A 20,408-nucleotide genomic window follows, 5' to 3' on the forward strand; every position below is an offset into this window, starting at 1 on the left:
TGTATTTCTGAGGTGTCCATTGTAATTTTTCCTCTTTCTTTTCTGATTTTATTTATTTGAGCCTTCTCTCTTTTTGTCTTGGTGAGCCTAGCTAAAAGTTTGTCAATTTTGGTTATCTTTTTAAAGAACAAGCTCTTGGTTGCATCAATTTTTTCTATTGTTTTTTAGTCTCTATGGCATTTATTTCTGCTGTGGGGGCCTAGAATTGGCCACCCAAAGATAATGTCTCTTTGGCATGAAGATTTTTGGGGGTCTGGTTACTTTTAATAAAAGCAACTCTGAGGAGCGGAGTTTGCTTGCCCTTTGTTGGGAAAGATTTACATTTATAAGGGAAATCTCCATCTGTAAACGTGCCTCCCTCTCTGTACCAGGAAGAAGAAAGGGGATGACTTTATCTCTAGAAACTCTTAATCAATACCAAAGGCAAGGACTTAAATCTACATAATAATCTTACTCCTGTTTCTGGTAACCTCCTGTAACTGACTCCCCCCACCCCCAACATCCTCCTTTGTCTTTAGCTGGATATGATATTTAAGGCGGGGGCTTCAGCCATTTGGCGAGTTGTTCAGCTTGCCTGACCTCTCCCATGTATACATGTTATAAAGCTTTGTTTCATTTTCTCCTGCTATTCTGTCTCATGTGAATTTAATTTGTTCTCCTGCCAGACGAACCCAGAGAGGGTAGAGGAAATGTCTTCCTCCCCTACACTGTTCTGATTTTTATGATTTCCTTCCTTCCTCTGATTTGGAGCTTAGTTTGTTCTTCTTTTTCCACTTCCTTTAGGTGCACTGTTTGATTGTTTATTTGGGATTTTTCTTGTTTGTTGAGGTAGGCCCAAATAGCTATAAACTTCCCTCTTAGAACTGCTTTGGCCGTTTCCCATAGATTTTGGCATGTAGTATTTTTATTTTCATTTGTCCCTAAGTAATTTTTTATTTCTCTTTTGATTTCTTCATTGACCCAATTGTTGTTCAGTAGGATTTTGTTTAATCTCTACATTTTTGTGGCTTTTGTGATTTTCTTCCTGTAGTTGACTTCTAGTTTCATACCCTGTGGTCAGAAAAGATGCTTGGTATTATTTCAATCTTCTTAAATTTATTGAAACTTGTTTTGCGGCCTAACATGTGATCAGTCCTGGAGAATGTTCCATGTACATTTGAAAAGAATGTGTATCTACCAGCATCTGTGTCAGCACGCCTGTACTAGGTCACAACAATGCCGCTGCCAATGTCTCAGTCTCCAGGGAGGTCTCACCTCTCACCCAGATGCACCCAAAGCCTGCCAAGTGAGTCTCTTTTCACCAAAGGACTGTGCAGTCTTCTTTCTGGTGATTTTAGGCTGCTCTCTGAGACGGGTGAATTTGTGTTTGGGCCTTCAGAGAGCTTGGTTCTTTCAGCTTTCATCCAATAACTTTTCTGAGGGTATCCCCCATCGCAGGTAATAGCCAGTGAAGCCAGATAGTACCATACTCATCTCAGTTGTGCTGAGTCTGAAGGATGCTCATAGGATTAACACACTCCGGTTAAGGTCCCCAGTCCTCCAGGGAAGGCTGCATACCTTAGGGTGGTTCCTGCCTGGCTGGCTGTGAAGCTCTGCTGCTCATGAAGCTGGCTTTTTTTCTCTACAGAAGGAATTTCTGACTCTTCTGCCTCAGTCAGGACTGTCCCTTGTTGTGGAGGTTCTTTTCATCCAGTTTTCAGTTTTCTCTCCAGGGTAATTTTTCCAAAAATAGTTATAACCTGGTTGTGTTAAGGAGGAGGTGAGTTCAGAGTCTGCCTATGCCATCATCTTGACAAGATCTCTCCTCTTGACTTCTTCATTGACCCAATCATTGTTCAGTAGAATTTTGTTTGATCTCTACATTTTTGTGGCTTTTCTGATTTTCTTCCTGTAGTTGATTTCTAGTTTCATACCTTTGTGGTTAGAAAAAGTGCTTGGAAAGAATTTGTCACAGGTAAATTCGTGGGTAGGAAAATCATATTTAGTGTTCAGTAGCTCTTGAGATGCTTTTCTACTTTGGTCTCCAGAGGAACGCCATCCTGACAATAGTTAAAGATTCAAACAGGCTGTTATTATTGAAAAATTGTCTACTCCCACCGCCACCTGCCTTAATTTATATTTATTCTTAATTCATAACTATTCAATATAAGCTAAAATACTTCCCTTCTGACATTGGACTATTCACAGTTTAGAGGAGTTGTTTATAAAACAGGGAAGGCAGAAGCCTTACAGATGGGCCTGTAGTATCCTGATTAATCACTAAATGAGGGGTTGCCTTTGTTGCTCCTGGAAATCTCACTGAAATAAGATTTGAGGTAGGTGGAGAATTTGCTTTTCTTTCCTGCAACGTGGAAGAATTGGGAAACCTACCGCTGTGACATTTTGTGACATTTGTGACACTGTGAAAATGCCACAGGACATTTTCAGGCAGATAAATTTTGGAGAAGAGAACATACGCATTTGAGATTTAGACATTTTCATACAATGAAAAAAGTCTCCATGTACACCCTTGATTTCTCTAACTTGAAGACCACTGTTTTAGAAGATGTTTTTGTTAGAGGAAGCCTCTCCTGCCCAGATACAGTCAGCTGTAATGGTTCCATGACCCATTATCCACTTACGCGACATTCACTCTTTTTTCTCTCTCTCCCTGTCTCTCTCTGTCTTCCTCCCTTCTACACCCTCTCACACTCTCTCTTTCTATCTCTAGTTTCCCTCCTTACTTCCCTCTCTGTCTTTCCTTTCCTCCCTGCCTCCCTACTCTCATCCTCCACTTTGTCTTCTTCCCCACCTCTCTCTCTCTCTCTGTAACCACACACACACCATCTTACCAAGGAGACTGGGTCAGCAGTGGTCTGTACTTAATCACATCTTGTTTTGGAACTAGCCCTCCTGTAAGGACTTGGGAAGGGCCATTCTCATGACATGTCAATTTCCTGTACTCTGCTCTCAATGTCTGCCCTGGAAATTAGGACTTTACCTCCATGGTCTCTCAATTGCTGCCACCAGAAATGATACAGAAAACAATGAGGAAGCCAGAGTGCAGCTCCTCCTAAGCCTGTTTCATGAGGCCTTGGGCGGATAAGTACCACAACAGCCATGACCTCAATCACTCTGTACCATTCTGGCTGGTCCTTCAAGACTGCTGAAGTCCCTCCTACTGCCAGTGCCATGACTTTCCCATTTGCTCTAACAGTCCTAATAACTACTATCTTGGCCCCATTCCTCCCAATAGATAACCATGAGGAAGTACAGCCTGATGACTATGGATTTCCCAGTGTCTGGTCTGTTCAGACTTATTCATGACCACATGGTGACAAATGTGTGTCTTACAGTTATGGAAAAATAGCTGGATGGTTTCTCTCCAAACTCTTACGTAATTTTTAGTTTGGATAATCAGATTGCTGTCTGCAGTAGATTGAATAGTATGCCTCAAAAATATTAGTCTACCAAGTATCTCAGGGTATGACCTAATTTGGGTATAGAAACTTTGCAGATATAATAGTTAACGTGAGGTAATACTGGCTTAGGGTGGGTCCTAATCCAGGGACTGGTACCCTTATAGGAAAAGAAGAGACACACAGAGAAGAAGGTCATGTAAAGATGGAGGCAGAGACTGAATACACAGCCAAGGAACACTAGGAAATACTGGAAACAAGAAGAAGCAAGAAACAATTCTCTCCCAGCACCTTCAGAGGGAGTGTGGTCCTGATGACATCTTGATTTAGAGTTCTAGCTTCCAGAAGTGTGAGAATATAAATTTCAGTTGCTTTAACCACCCAGGTTTTTGTACTTTATAAGGGCAGTCCTAGGAATCTAACACACTACTTGAGAGTGGAGGAGGAGTCCTCTCTCATATTTTCTTCCCTACATTTCTGAATTCTCTTAATCTACTGTAGCAAGGAGCTAGTATTTCAGCAATTAAAAAATATTTTTAAAGAAGTAAATATAAACATCATTGGAACAATATTGTAAATCGAGTTAATATTGATCAAAATTCAATTTAATGCCCTGAATTTCAGGAAGAACTCTGTTTACATAAAGTACAATTAATGAACATGTTTTATCAAGTGATGCAACTGGGAGACTGAAGGAGGTAACGATAAATGCTCCTGGAAGTCATGAGGAGACACATGTTAAAGGTAAGATCATCTTCAGGAATACAGAGGAGGGTTCCAGAAGTAATGAAATGGGAAGTATATGATGATGAGATGGGCTCAGATCTTTGGCTCAGGAAATGAGGTTAGCAAGTCACTTCTCACCCAAAAGTAGAGGAACCTTGGCAAAGCTGCCTTGTCACTAAGTTCCTTCTTCTGTCATTATGCTAGAGACCACTCACTTAGTCCACTACCGAGTCACAGAAGATAATGAAGAATCCATTGTATGGAGAATGGATCACTGAAGAAGCCTTAAAAATAAGGTGATCAAACTTTACTTAACCATCCCTAAATTCAAAATGAATCTTCAAGAAACATTCATCCAAATGTAAGCAGCTAACAGTCAGTTATTCCTGGTTACAATGTCAGACTTGGTGAATAGAGAAAAATATCTCTCTTTGTGTTCCAAAGGCATGTTTATTCTACTGAAACATTAACACAGCTCCATAACAGGAGAGGTAGAAGGCAGTGTAATTTTTCTGATACCATCAGAAGATATAGAATTTTTATCTAAGAAAATTTTAACTAAGGACTGATTAAAATAATGTAAAATATCAACCATCAAAATGTTAAATATCAATCCAAATTAATGGACAGCAGGGCTGTATGAACAGCCCTAGAGATGGGAGATGTCAGAGGAGGGATGGAGCACAGAGGCGGGAGAGAAGGAAGGGAAGAGCCCTAAGCTGAGAGAACAGGACCTGGAAACTCCTGGATTGGAGCTGTACCAGTGGATGGATGACCAGGAAGAATGTAGAGAGAAGAATGCCTGTGGGAGACCCTAGGAAAAGCAAAAGCCTGCATTACAAGGTGGCAGTGGAAAGGGAGTTGAAGACAGGAAGTCAGAGATGTAGAGGAGAACTGAAGATAGAATTCCACGGAAGACAAGTCAACAGTGACAGATAGTTCAGAAAATTCACAGGCAAGGACTGAAAAAAGGGCTATCAGGAGGCTATTAGGAAGTCACCAATGGGCTTTAACAGGATTGTTTAAGAGGTATAATGAGGTTAGACCACAATGCATGCAGCAATAGATGTGAAATCTGCACTCATCTGGCAGAACCTCAAGCCGGAAAGGGCAAACCACACACATTCTCGATGTGGTTCAGTGTTTCTTCAGACAAATCAAATATAGAACAGATGGTTCTCGATGCTCATTATCATCAATCACAAATAGAAACCATAGAATACCCACTGACATTTCCACATTTCTCAAGCACGCATGCCCCCTCATTTCCCAGAATTACATTTCAATCATCAGTCTTCCTACTCTTCCCACCAAACAAACGATAGCTACACATCAGATTTCAACATGTTTTTCTCCGCTGGACATTATATTTGGAGATCTATGCTCTCTCATACATGAATATGGGTCATTTATGTTCACTGCTGTAGGATATTTTATTGTATGAACCTAGTGTAATTTATTCATGTTCTGCTATAATACACATCTAAGTTGGTTCTATGTCCTTCCCTTGCCAACTGTACTGCAGTTGCTGCTCCCATACAAGTCTCCTTGAGCACACCATGTGAGTATATCAAGGGCATATATTTAAATAGAGAATTGGTGAATTGTAACAACATATTGCCAAATAGTCCCAAAGTAGTTGTACTAACAATTTCATTAGCATTTTATCAGTAATGCTCTTCTTCCACATACCAACAATCCTAAGTATTGAAGAATTGTCAGTATTACTGATGTTAATCTCACGGATATTTTCATTTCATTTTCCAGACCTAGGAAGATCAAGCATCTTATCACTGTAAAAATATATTAGTCTTTTAGGACTTATTTGTCAAGATCTATGATAAATATTTTTCAAATTTCAGTTGGAATTTAATTTCCAAGGCCCATCATAAGTAATCAGCAGATCCCACATTCTTCATAATCATTGTTGTCACTACAGCAAGTAAGTGCCACAGCCACTTGATGCTCCAACACGTTGTCTTCCACTCTCACTGCATGTTTTGCCTCCAACCCTGATAATCTGATGCTGCTGTATGCTGATACTAGCGCCCCATTTCTTCTTAGCAAGAGTTTCTCAATATGTGAGCAACCTGATTCCAGAATTCCATTTGAAGATGTTTTCCTAAAGCCATTTACTTACAGTGTTAGTCAAGGGCCTCACAAAAAACAAATGACATAGTCAAAATGGGGAATTAAGGGAAGTTTAATATGGGGACTACACAATGTATGGTCAGGATTAAGAGAAACCAAGAAAAGCTAGTGACCATCCCAGGGCTAGCAACAGTGGGGAGACATTGCTACCCCTAGACCTAAATGGCAAGGAGAAGAGTGGTTACCAAAATCCAGAGAAGGTAGCTGTAGTGCAGAAAAGGCAGCCCAATAGGATCTGTGGCCCTTAAGGAAGACAGCTACCCCTTGGCAACTGACCTGAGAGGGAGCTAAATGACTCGGCACCCTGACCTCCCTCAGCTACAGATATACTCTTGTTGCTTTCCAAGGGACAAATGCAAGTGTTTGTTAGAGGACCAGACCCTGATTATGAGTCCCTACAACCTTCTGGGTCCACAGGAGGTTGAAAGAGTAAGGATGGAATTGGAGAAGCAAAATAAAGTCCCTAGCAAATCCACATGCCGTGTAATGAAATTTCTTTGTCCCTCCAGAAATTTGCAGCTCCGGTGGTAATCCAGAGACAGGCATCCACAATAATTAATATTACCTTTATATAAAGGGCATATTCAAATAGATAAGGAAAGATCATGGATCCACTGAAGAAAAGGTCAGAAAAAAATGACTTTTTTCACAAAGAAGAAAATTAGACTAGAGTGTACGATAAAACAAGAATGGAGTCCATTTGTTGCCTATGAAATGAAAGTTTTTAAGTCACCCAGAATACTAAAAGCAGTTAGGATGAAGAGGAAAACCATAAAAGGGTATAGAGGCAACAGGTTACTTAGTGACTATTAAGGAGTGACATACAAGATGGTAGGTGGGAACGTAGTGATGTACTGCATGGCCCAAAACTTGAACTAAAGCATTGTTTACAGAGAAAGAACAATGGCTATAAAAGTCAGTGGGAATGAAAGAAAGAGAAGGCCAGTTGCCTGGTTTCACGGTGTGAAGATGGAGTGAGGAACTGCCCCTGAGAACCAATCAAGGAATATGCAGTCTTGGGTAACATCCATATTTCAGATAAAGGAAGGAGGAAGAGGAGGAGTTCCAGGAAAAGGGAGAGCCAGCATGGGTATTTCTTGGCAACAGAACAGAAAAGCCAAGATGAATCAGTGTCTGTGTGTGTGTGTGTGTGTGGAGGGGTGGTAGTTATAAGAAATCAACGAGGGACAGGGTTAGATTTGGTTGAAAGCATCGAGTAGGAGGACTGTCCTGGCTGGTATTGGAGGCAAGGAATGGGGAAAGAGTGGAGGTAAGATGAATTTCTCTCAGTCATCCATGATATAACTACATATGAGACCATTTCCCTAACTAACATCTTTTCAAATCTTCGTGGAATGGGTTCCCCCTGCGAAAATTAAAGCAAAATTAATTACCTCCATTCTCACATGATTCAAAGCGTACATATCTGTATGTACATCTGTATCTGTAGGGAATACAGCAATTGGCAGATATTCTTTTATTGATGCTTGAAGGATCATCTCCGCTAACTGGTTTCTAACAGACAGACAGAACCACATACCTGGTAAGAAGAAAGAAATAAAAGTTCCCCTAAGATTTGCAACTTAACAATGCTGACAAGTCTTCACGCCCTTCACAAGGAAGTATACTTCAGGAAAACAAAGGAGATGTTTCTTAACCAACCTATAAAGGGATTAGAAATAGCAGGGTGGTTCCTGAAAAAGTGATTTCTTCTTGAGTTTTACCATGTGTCTAGATTGCTGGAACAAATTGGCACATATTTAGAAATAAAAACATAAGTTGGCAAGAATTTACATGTAAAGACTTCTGAAAATTGCTGAGTCTTCAGTGACACCATATGACATCAGGATGTCACAATCCTCTCTATTAAATGCCAGGGGCACTTCTCAGAAACAGAAAAAAATGTATGAAATGGTTTCTCATTTGGACTAACCCAAACTCTCTTTAAATTTAAGCAAACTCGTGATCCTTATCAATTAGTGCCTCTTCCTCAAACTCAACCTCTGCGTGACAAATCTTGACAGCTTAGTCTTGAGAAATCAGCCTTGGTCAAAAGCTTCCTTCTATAGGTCTGTCCCCTTGAAGGCCACATATCCCACTTTGTCACTGTAATTCTTCCATGCCAGGCTGAGCTTCTTGCTTCTGTCTGTGGGGATTGGGTCCTTTTCTCTTTGAGCACAAAGAAACTCATCTGGCTGCTATTCCAGGAACTTCAGCCCTATCTAGTGACAGTGGCTTATAGTGCAATCTTGACTGAGACACTCCTATTCCTCATGTCTGTAATTTTTCATCCTGCATCTTTCCCTCGGCATTTTCTCCTATCTCTTGACGTACCCCTTAGTTGATCAAAACTCCATTAGTCCACAACCCCCTCACCCTATCCAGTCTCAACTCAAGGATCTTTTGCATGACAACCCCATTCAGGGATCACTATGCATATATTGTTAGAGGAGACTAAGAGCAGCATGACCTGGGGATGGGGGATCTGGCAGGGAAAATCTTTCAGTTTTAGAAACCCAGATCATCTTCTCCCTTCTGCCTCCGACCTCCATCCTCTCTGCATCTGGGACCTTGTAGTAGGTGAATCTTCCTGTGAATTCTTGGTGTGCTGGGACTAGAGACCCTACTCATGGTTGATATTAAAAAGGACCCACAACGATAACTAGTGGTGGAGAAGCGTAGAGAAACCAGAACTCTTATACATATATTCCCACCATATTCTGGTGGGAGTGTAAAATGGTCTGGAACTATGTCCATACAGACGGAATCTAAAAAACATAATAATAAGAAATTTAAAAAATAAAATAAAACTTTAAAAATCAATCTTTGGGACTGGCCCCATGGCCGAGTGGTTAAGTTCGCGCACTCTGCTGCAGGCGGCCCAGTGTTTCATTGGTTTGAATCCTGGGCGTGGACACAGCACTGCTCATCCAGCCACGCTGAGACAGCGTCCCACACACCACAACTAGAAGGACCCACAACTAAGAATATACAACTATGTACCAGGGGGCTTTGGGGAGAAAAGGGAAAAAAATAGAATCTTAAAAAAAAAAATCAATCTTGAAGATACAAAGAACTGATTAAGGCTTGCCAAAGGTAAGAGGTGGGGGGGGCAGTGAAATGGGTAAGCGTGGTCAAAAGGTACAAACTTCCAGTTATACGATAAATAGGATCTAGATGGAATGTGCAGCACAGTGACTATGGTTAATCTATATTCTATTATATATTTGAAAACTGCTAAGAAAGTAGATTTTAAAGTTCACATCAAAAAGAAAAAAATTTGAACCATGTGTGGTGATGGATGCTAACTAAACTTATTGTGGTAATCATTTCACAAAATATATGTTAAATCATTATGTTGTATACCTTAAACTAATTCAATGTTGTGTCAATTATATCTCAATTTAAAAAATAAAAATAAGCAAAAGGAATTCGTATACAAGAGTTCATATCAGCATTATTCACATATCCAAAAATTGGACTCAACTATAATGTCCACTGATTCATGAAAGGATAAAAAGCTGTGTTATATCATACAAAAGAATATTATTTAGCCATGAAAAGAAATAAAGCACCGATACATGCTACAACATGGATGAACCTTGAAAATATTATGCTGAGTGAAAGGAGCCTGATACAAAAGGCAACATACTGTGCAAATCCATTAATGTGAAACATCCAGAAAGACAAGAAGTAGATTAGAGGTTTCCGGGGACTGGGGTGAGGGGAGAACTGTGGAGGGGTTTCTTTGGGGGGTGATGAAATTATTCTGGAATTAGGCCATGATAGAAGCACAACCTTGATGAAAAACTAGTGACTGGTATATTTTAAAAATGGGAACCTTATGGTATATAAATTAAATCTCAGTTAGAAAGTCGGTCCCCAGTAGAAACACCCCTACCCCAGAGGTAGGGGAGCTATGGGGCTGGATGCCCTGGAACAACAGTCTTCTCCCCGGCCGCAGCCAGGCCTCCAGGGACAGTGCACTCTGTGGCAAAATACTTCCTCTGTCCACCTCCTTTCCTTCTCAGAGTTACTCATTTACTAAATCCCAGCTTGATAGAGCTGTTAGTGGGAATGTACAGTTGGGCATGATTTTACGCTCTTTCTGAGGCCCTGACTCAGAGGAAATCACCCCAAATCCACTCCCACTCACAGTTCTTGGTGTCTCAGGATGGGGCCCAAGATGGTGCCTGAAAGGACAGCCTTCCCTCCTGGTGACTGCGGGACCTGCAGAGGAGAGTTTGGGGGCTGAGCACTTGATACATCCCCACCCCTTCGGATTCTGTCAAGGAATCATCTCTGCTGAGAGTGCAGAAGAAAATGGTTCTCTACATTTCAACATAAGGAGACCGTCTTTGTAAACCCAGCGTCTGTCTGACACAGTTGGGATGGTGGATCCACATTGCAGGGTCCTGAGCCAGACTGTATCCCTGAATATCACACAATGCAATTCACGACAGTAGAAACCTGGGCTTCTGTTGAACCTCTGTGTGGCTTACTTATGTCATCTGTGAAATGGGGACAACAAAGGGACCTGCCTCAATGAGTTGTTAAGATGTAAATGAGCAAATAGATATCCCTGCTCAATAAAAGCCAGTAGTTTTTAATATTATTCTCTTTATTGGAACAGCATGAAAATGAAGAGAATAAGGCTCCCGTGACAATGAACATAACCATATATTTATCCAAAGAACATGAAAACACTAATTCAAAAAGAAAATTCATCCCTATGTTCATTGCAGTATTATTCACAATATCCAAGACTTGGAAGCAACCTTAATGCCCATCAACGGATGAGTGGATAAAGAAGTTGTGGTATATATAACAATGGAATGCTACTTCTCCATTAAAAAAAAAGACAAAATCATGTCATGCAACAACATGGATTGACCTTAAGGGCATACTGCTAAGCAAAATAAATCAGATGGACAAAGACAATTCCCATCTGCCTTCACTCATATGTGGAAGATAAACACACAAACACACAGACACAGAGAACTGATTGGTGGCTACCAGAAGGGAATAGAGTGGGGGAAGGCGAAAGGAGGGAAGGGGCACGTATGTCTGATGATGGATGACAGCTAGACTTTTGGTGGTGAATACGTTGCAGTCTATACAGAAGTCTGAACACCTGATCACCTGTGCACCCAAAATTACTAAATGTTAAAACCAACATGACCTCAATGAAAATTTTAAAAGGAAGAAATTAACCATAGCATTCAAAGAACACCTTGTTCGCATTTTTTCTTATGAGCATTTGACCCAGACGTTCATTCACTGAATCTGGAGGTGATGTTCTAAAAGACAGGGTGACAAAGAAATGTCATGATTCTGGAGATGAAATGATTCATTTCTGTTTCATATTAAAACAAAGTTTAGACTGCTGCCATGCAAATAATCCCTGTTTGTATCAATTGTTCTTTTCATTGTGGGCGTGTTAACTGCAAGGTGAATGACCTTCACACTGACCTTAGAAAAGCAGGAAAAATCGGGGACTGGTTGCAAGGAGACTGGGGAGGTAACAAGGAGCTCTTCTGTCTAGGTACAGCCTTTAGGAGAAGGCAATGGATTCCTGTTCTCCATGTACTGCTGCGACACCTCAGCAGTATCTCTCTAGGCTGAAACTTCGAGCTATTTTCCTGAATATACAGAGTAATTACAAACAAAACCAACAGGTTGAACAGCACTTCTAGAACATTAAATAGAAAATGTAAGCTTTTTAATTGTTTGCATTAGAATGAGCCTTAAAGACTATTCAACATCCAAGGGGAGAAAGAGGGTTATTCCAGGGGTTATTTCTGGGTGAGTGGAGCTCAGAGCATGAGAGAAAGTGGGATTTTACCTATATTCTGACTGGTGTTTAAAGGCACTTCTGTGCATTTCATGTGAGACAATGACTGCTGATGATTGCAGGCCCACAATTTTTTCTGCAGGTGAAAAGGAAATACAGTAACAGAACAATAAGCATGATTTTTTTTCTCATAAATATTTCATGTTCATGAAGATGAGGCTTAGCCTGGTTAAGAAATCAAAAGTTGATTTACTTGAAATTCCAGCAGCACTGAGCAATGGGAGGTGGCAAGAGAGAGGTATATATTCAGGATCTCACCATTCACCACACATAGGCTTACAGGCTCCCTGCCCACCTCTGCTTCCTCCAGAAACACAGGTAAGTGCTTCCAGCTGTTCCAGCTTAACAGCATGAATCATTTTTGAAAATAATAAAATGATGTCTTTAATATTATGCATCTATTCATTCTGTTTGATTGTATTTTAATTATTCTGCTAGGGAAAAATTGAAACACCTTCTTCATCTGATTTATCTGTCTCTAATGTATTTACTTCTAGTGAAGCAAATGCTCCTTTAAGAGCACATTTGGTGGAGGGGAGGGTGTCTGGTACCCACGGAGGCTTGAAGGAAAAGGCATAAAGCTGCCTCATGGGAGCTGGCTGGATGTCATCCACATGGGTCGTGGTCTTGTTGTTATAAAACATTTAATACCCAGGCCTAAGACAGCCGGAGATGAAAGAAAGACAAAGAAGTTCCATTAATTTTTCACAAAAGTTTTTCTAAAGCGTAATTTTGATAATCTTCTAATCATGAAATTTATACATGTACATTGAGAAAGACTTGAAAAGTAAAAAGGTGAAGAACTTTAGCTGCCGGAATCCCACAACCCCCATATAAGTCATTCCTTCTAAGAAAATTTCATTATAGACTAAACTTACCTTCAGTAAACTCATTATCCAATGAACCTGATGCTTCTGCAGGAGTTCCAGATCACACTAAGGCCGCCATGAATTCACTCAGTGAAGCAAACACCCACTTCGCACTTGATCTGTTCCAACAGTTCAAAAAATCAGAGAAGGACAACATCTTCTATTCCCCTCTCAGCATCACATCAGCATTAGCCATGATGTACTTAGGGGCCCAAGGAAACACTGCGCTCCAAATGGGCAAGGTAGGTGTCAGCTCCCTTTACATTCACCTGTTTAGACTGATTTCTCTGTTGGCTTGTGTGCAGATGCTCACAGATCTGGTTGCCCCCAGAGGTAGCACAGGGGACTGAGCGAGCATTCCCATAACTGGGTGAGCACAGGGCTGTGGGGGGGCATGTGCCCTCCCCCAGTGCCCTGTCCCATCTGCTTCCTTGTGCCTAGGTTTCCTTGGGGAGCTGGGATCAACCCTACAATTGCTCAACAACCAGAGGTGAGGCTTAAACGTCAGAGCACTTGCAGAAGTGATGCACTGACTTAAATCCATGGGAAACATCTTCACATGATTCCTCAGCCCTGAATGAATAATCAGGATTCTTTCAAGTGGCTGGTGATTAACCAGCTTAGCTGTAGTTTTCAAGGAACAAAGGCTTACACTGAAGTTTTCTTTATTCTGTTTCCTTTGGTTCTTACTGTTCTTTTTATTTTCGGTTGGTCTGGAAGTTTCTTCTGTTTATTAGTTTGGGTTTATCTCTGGGTTTCTTTGTTTCTTTTTTTAAATTTCCCACTGTGGACAGATCTTTTGAGTAAAGTTTTCTTGTCCCGCTTCCCTTCTCTTCCAGGTCCTTCACTTTAATGAAGTCGCAGACAACGCAAGAGAAAGACCTACAACAGTTCATGTGAGTCACAGAGCATTTGGCTCTAGAAGGAGAAACATATATCCAAGAGGGTCAAGGTTTAAACTGGAGATCTCAATGAAAAGTCCATTTTTAGGGGAAATTTTGGGCAAAATACACGAGATAAGCAGTGTTGTTTCTCATCTCATATTACATACTTATTTATTTCATTTTTTTTTTATTCTTGAGAGGAGATCAGCATTTGCATAAAAGCATTGGTTCTGACACTGGAAGACTAGCTTCAAATTCCTGCCCTGCTATTCACGAACAGGAGAGGTGGGCAGGCACATTTGCTCTGCAAAACACTGACCTCTTGCCAGTAAACTGGCAGTAGTGAAAGACCTGCCTCAGTACATGCAAACATTACAACAGCGCCTGGGTTATGGGAAACCCTAATAAATGCTATGTGTCATTATTATCGAATAACAATAATCATAGTAATCAAAATAATGTTGCTAAGACAATATAATTTTAATTAGCTCATAGATGGGATTAACAGAAATAAGCATACATCTAAGTATATTTTGGAAAATAATGAATGAAGTCTACAGTTTATAGCCTTAATATTCTAAAGGGTTAGCTAGCAAGTGGAAGGTTCTGGATTCAGACAGGCATATGTTCAACTATTGGCTCTACTACCTTGTCTCTCTTAGGAGAGGTTATTTAATTCTCTGGGCTTTCCGGTTTTCATCTGAATTGGACTAAAGGTTTAAAGTTACTGATGTAAAGCCATAGGAGTGTACCAGGCACATACAGTTCCTAACTTGGAGTACGACCATCATGAGGAAGAGACATAGATCGCAGTCAACAGGTTTCACAAGATAATACCACCTGGGAGTGTACAGGGCTTCATATCATCTCATATCATGGCACCATTGAAATACACAAATCCAACATTCTCATAACACTGATGGCTGTCAAAATGAAAATGGTTCTAGCCCTTAAGGAGCTTAAGTTTAGCTGGCAAGATTAACCTAACCATTTTTACCAATTGGAAGACAATGCAATGATGGAATGGTGTTGCATCTGTAGTTCAAAAGAAAAAAGACAGGATTATTTAGAACAGAAGCAAATAATTTCCTGGAAGAGGCTGAATAGAAAACTTTGGGAAAATATTTGAGATAAAATACACCAATATCAGGAAATAATGACAAATGTCATCTGCAGGGTTACCAAACTTTAGGTATGGATCTAACAGATTTACATGTATTTAGTACTTACATTGACAGAGAATGTAGTGAGCTCACTTTTTGATGTTTGAAGGCTGAAAAGTTGGGAAATGTGCATCACCAATTTCAAAAGCTTCTGACGGGATTAAAGAAATCAACTGATGCCTATGAGCTGAGCATCGCCAACAGGCTCTACGGAGAAAAGAAGTTTCAGTTTCGTCAGGTAAGCTTCACTGGCCTGCCACACCTTTAATCTGCATCCTAGGTCCTCTGTCTTCCAATCACCAAATGGAGGAGAGTGAGCAGATGAGCCTGGTTGACCCCTATGAGGAGAATTTACCCAGGGTGCAAGACTCTGTTGCCACAACTACACCCAATGGAGTATACTAGAGCCTGACCATCGACCAAGAAAGTGTGGGTTTAGGGATGACTTTATGACCAAAGGGCAGGCTCAATAGCACAATGAGTCATGAGATACCCCTAATGGTCTCACACTGTTCAGTCACATAGTACGAATTTTGGTGGGCAATGGCCCAGGAAATGTATGGTGAATGGGATACTGATGAGATGGGCAGGCTTGATGTGTCTTGGGGAAATACCAAGGAATACTGAATGCCCAGGATGGAAGATAGAAGCAAACGTCAGAACCTTAAGAGTTGATATTACTGGAGAGGAGTCCCAGAAGCACACCATCTCCTTTGGAGAAACAAGCTTTGCAGTTTGCAACCCACAGCCTCTTCTGCTCCTGCCTTTGTCAGATGGTATTGTGCTTCAGAGACCTCATTCTTGTGCCAGCCTGTACTTCCCTTTCACATTACCCAAAATGGTGTTGTACAAAAATACACGTGGAGAAGAAAATGTAGATGTCTCTAGAGTCTTGATTCCTGTGCTATATTTTGTTAACATTGAAAACAAGCAACTTGAGAATACACAGTTAATAATAAATTGCTCAATTTCTCCTTTCTTCCTTCCCATCTCAAAGGAATACATGGAAAATGTTAAGAAATTTTACCTTGCCAGTGTGGAATCTGCTGATTTTAAAAATGCTGCAGAAGAAAATCGCAAGAAGATTAATTCCTGGGTGGAAAGCCAAACAAATGGTAGAGTATGAGTGATCACCCATAAAGAAACACATTGAGTCCACGCTCTGAATGAACCCTGCGCTTGACACTGCATGGGGTTCTGGGAGAGGGAGAAGAGATGAGGTTGCAGAGAGGGTGGGGGGGCACTACAGATGGTGGAATGTTTCAAGTCAATATGGAGAGAAACAATGGGAACCCAGGAGGGGTCACAGGACCAACTGCCTAGAAAAACAGCTGGAGATTTATGTTTGCTCGTGGCCACGGATGACAAAATCTTTGTGGACTCCAAATTCTGCTCAGACCCCATCTTGGGTTCTCATCCTTTACTTTAAATCAGAAGCTTAACTTCTGTATATGGTTTCCTAGAGAAACATTAGATATGGTTCTCGTCTCCTTTCTTAACTTGGAAACAAGCAGCACTCCTGTAAACTGGGCTCCTCGTCACCTGCCGCTGGAGCTGCCTGCCCACTTCTCCATCCCCACATCCTGCAGGGACTATCCCAGCTGTCTTCCCCATCCAGGGCAGAGAGTTTGACAAACTCTCCATCCTGTGAACCCCTATCCTGCCTACCACTCTCATTGAGGCCAAACGTACAGCAATTCAAAGTGGAGAATGAAGACGAAGATATGCTAGTGAATGGTTTCTGATGGCACAGGGCAAATGCTTCAGATAATAGAGCCCGTGCCACTTGTCCTAAAGAATAACCAAGGCCTACTTCCTCTGAGAAGTGAGCTCAAAGTTTAAAAAAACAGAAAAGAAGTAAGGGCGGGAGGAATGATGACTGGAGGTATGGAAGAACTGAGGGAGAGAGTGTGAAGGGAATGGATTTGTTGAAAGAGTAGCTGAAATCCATTTATCAATATTTAGTGTGAGAGGACTGAAGTTCCCCACAGACAGAGACTCTGAACACCTTTCCAGTGAAAAGAAGAGTCATCCCCATCAGGGGTAACTCCATCAGGCTGGTGCCATGAGGAAAGTGCTACCTCGTGAACTATTAGTCAAGTAGTCCCTAAAGTGGTGACTTGTGTGAATAATTAATGATCAGTTGTAACTTTGAAAGCATCTTTTAGACAAACCACTTGAACTTCTATGATGGACTTTTGTTTTTCTTTTTATTGCAGGAAAAATCAAGGATGTGTTTCCCCCTCACTCTCTTGAGTCCGCCATTCTGGTTCTGGTGAATGCAGTCTATTTCAAAGGGCAGTGGGACGAGAAATTCGAAAAAAGAAGAACTGTGGAGGAAAAATTTTGGCTGAACAAGGTATTGTCTAAAATTTTTTATGATGACAATGTAGTTAGTTACTTATGGAATGTTAAATTTAAACTCATATCTGATAGAATGTACAACTGCAGGTTGTAATAAAATTTACATGGCTGTATTTTCTTCTTTCATTTTTTTGACTTTATTTGGTTGCTAATACTTGAAGAAACTCTTCCTCTAATTCACAAATTTCCCAGATCATCTCTTAGAAAAAGGATGTGTTTGGTATCTCAACAGTATTATCTTTGTTTGAATTATGCCTCACTTGGCATTTCTTTGCCACATTAATTACTGCAGGATACCAGCAAATCCGTGCAGATGATGAAACAAAAGAGTTTCTTTAATTTCACTGAACTGGAGGACATGCAAGCCAAGATCCTGGAAATACCATACAAAGGCAAAGATCTAAGCATGATGTTGCTGCTGCCAAATGAAGTGGATGGTCTGCAGAAGGTAATAGCTTCTACCTCCAATTCTTCATACTATTGCCCGATTTCCTAGTAGCACTCTGCTTGTATGGGCTGTTCATTGGAAGTGGTGCTCACAGAGTGTTGGTGATGTCTGGCAGCGCTCAGGAATACAGTACTTTTCTTCTCTGCATGCAGTCTAAAGGAGAATTGTTAAGGAGAACCTGGCATCATACTACATTCCATAAAATAATTATCTCAAGTATCACAGTGTGATATGGAAGAATATATAGAAAATCTTAACATCAGATGTCTCATTACTATTCTGATGAAAATATGAAATGTCAGCTCAGAAAAAAATATACCTAGGCACACACCTATAATATTTTGCAGCCATAAGATCCTCTGATATAGTCCAGGGTATTCATTTGAAGAGAAGGAAACTAAGACTCAGATGAACATGACACATGGAAAATATATGCAGGTTCACTCATAAACAAAACCAAGAAAATTGAAACAACAATATGCACCATTTTGCATGCTAAATCACAGTGGTTTGGGGACAGTGGGCAAATAGATTTACCTCGATGCAGACTTTTCATTTTAGAAGTACTCTGTCCCTAGGAGCTCAAAAGTCATTCAGTGCCCCATTCCTCTAAGTAAAAAAAAAAAAAAAAAAAGGAAATTTTACTCTTAGCACTGCTATAATGGTTGAAGTTAATGTGAAAAATATCAATAACAATATCTGAAATAGTAAGGATATTCCAATAATGGCCCTCAGCAATTACTATAATCGTTGATGATGATGCTGAAGTTGTGGTGAACTTGCCACACCCAAAATATATATTGTGGCAACCCTGGAAATTGGAGATCCTCAGGGAAAGTAACATGGCAATGCATGTGAGGGACCATTACAATATTCATCCTCTAGTTCAGCAATCATTATCAATGACATCCCAGTCCTGGGATTTGATCCTAAGCTAACTAATACAAAGAAGGCAACAGCTTTTGGACAGAAATGGCTCAAAATAATGAATGCTTTAAAAATATCAAGTAAAGATATATATATTGAATATCAATTTAATGGTAATATTATGTAACAAATTAAACTTGATTAGAGAAATATATAACTATATGGCAAAAATTTATAAATAGGCAAAGCAAGAAAAAGGAATAAAAATATGTTGTATGCTATAAATGCAGCATGTAAAAAATATGTACAAAAGGGCATTAATAAGAGAAGACTATTAAAAAATGAAACATGGAGTGGGCTGGCAGCTTAAGAAATAGAGACATATAGTTCATCTCTTACAAAATAATTTTATTTAAAGGTTCTTTTGTTTTATATATGTTTTATATATATAATATACAGTACAGAAGAATCCATTTATTTATAGGTATTATACAGAAGATTCAGTTTATTATATATATGAAAAATTTCTGTACTTACATTTACTGTTAAAATAAATGTTTCCATGATTCACTCCAATGTTAAGGTATGTTCAATGTCCACTGAGAATCACTTCATTGTTCCTTTTGTCCATTGTTACAGCTTGAAGGTAAACTCACTGCTGAGAAACTAATAGAGTGGACAAGCTCACAGAATATGAGGGAGAAAGAAGTAGATTTATATTTACCTCGGTTCAAAGTGGAAGAGAGCTATAACCTCGAGGAAGTGCTGATGTCCATGGGGATGGTGGATGCCTTCAGTACACGGGAAGCCAACTTCCTGGGCATAGCAGAGAGCAAAGGTCTCGTGTTGACAAAAGTTGTACACAAGTCCTTTGTGGAGGTGAATGAGGAGGGCACGGAGGCTGCAGCTGCTACAGGCGGAGTAGTTGGTATAACATCACTACCAATTTATGAAAGTTTCCACTGTGATCACCCTTTCCTGTTCTTCATCAAGCACAATAAGACCAACAGCATCCTCTTCTTGGGCAGAATCTCTTCCCCTTAGATGCAATTAACCTGCTACTAACTTAGGGAGAAGTTCACACTTCTTCCAAAACATTGATTGCAGAAATACTAGTTCTCTTTAACTCTTTTTCCTTTCCAATCTTATAGTTATCACCAAGAATGTAATGATTGAAAGCATACTGTCTATCTCTCTCTTTCTACAAACACGTGTAAACTGACTTCATTTCCCCATGATGATTCCCTTTGCACAAAATGTTCAAGATAAGCTGAAAGAATATTTCAATACTTTATCTTCTCCTAATTTTTAAATATAATATCTGCTATTTCAAAACTCTTATCTGATAATGAAACTTACTAAGATAGCACCCACATTTGCTAGAATTTAGGTAATATTTAGGGACATATATGTCTAAATTTTTTGATTTTATGAAACTCATTATCATAAAAGTGACTTATTCATATTATTTGTTGCTTTTTCCTTTTATTTTTCTTTTTAACAAAGTGAAAGTGGCCCACCATACCTAGGAAATAAAATTCAGAAATATATTATCACATAAATAAGAAAATTCAACATACAAGAGGGCATGATGAGGCTGAAGCATAGGCTCATGCCAGAACGTGAAAGGCTTTGTATCCCACTTTAATAACTTTCTATTTTATCCTAAAATAAATGGAAAGCC

General features: G+C 40.0%; 1 protein-coding gene across 1 annotated transcript; it reads left to right on the plus strand.

Annotated features, from left to right (window-relative positions):
* Positions 1 to 12,399: 12,399 nt before the first annotated feature.
* LOC124245088 (serpin B3-like) lies at positions 12,400 to 20,192 on the plus strand. Its single transcript, XM_046672238.1, has 8 exons — positions 12,400 to 12,447; positions 13,050 to 13,240; positions 13,838 to 13,894; positions 15,155 to 15,283; positions 16,043 to 16,160; positions 17,265 to 17,404; positions 17,702 to 17,857; positions 19,364 to 20,192. The coding sequence occupies exons 2-8, from the start codon at positions 13,076 to 13,078 to the stop codon at positions 19,766 to 19,768; spliced, it is 1,170 nt and encodes a 389-aa protein (XP_046528194.1). The 5' UTR covers positions 12,400 to 12,447; positions 13,050 to 13,075; the 3' UTR covers positions 19,769 to 20,192.
* Positions 20,193 to 20,408: the final 216 nt, after the last annotated feature.

The sequence above is a fragment of the Equus quagga genome, chromosome 9 (assembly GCF_021613505.1).
Source record: "Equus quagga isolate Etosha38 chromosome 9, UCLA_HA_Equagga_1.0, whole genome shotgun sequence".
Lineage (NCBI taxonomy): Eukaryota > Metazoa > Chordata > Mammalia > Perissodactyla > Equidae > Equus > Equus quagga.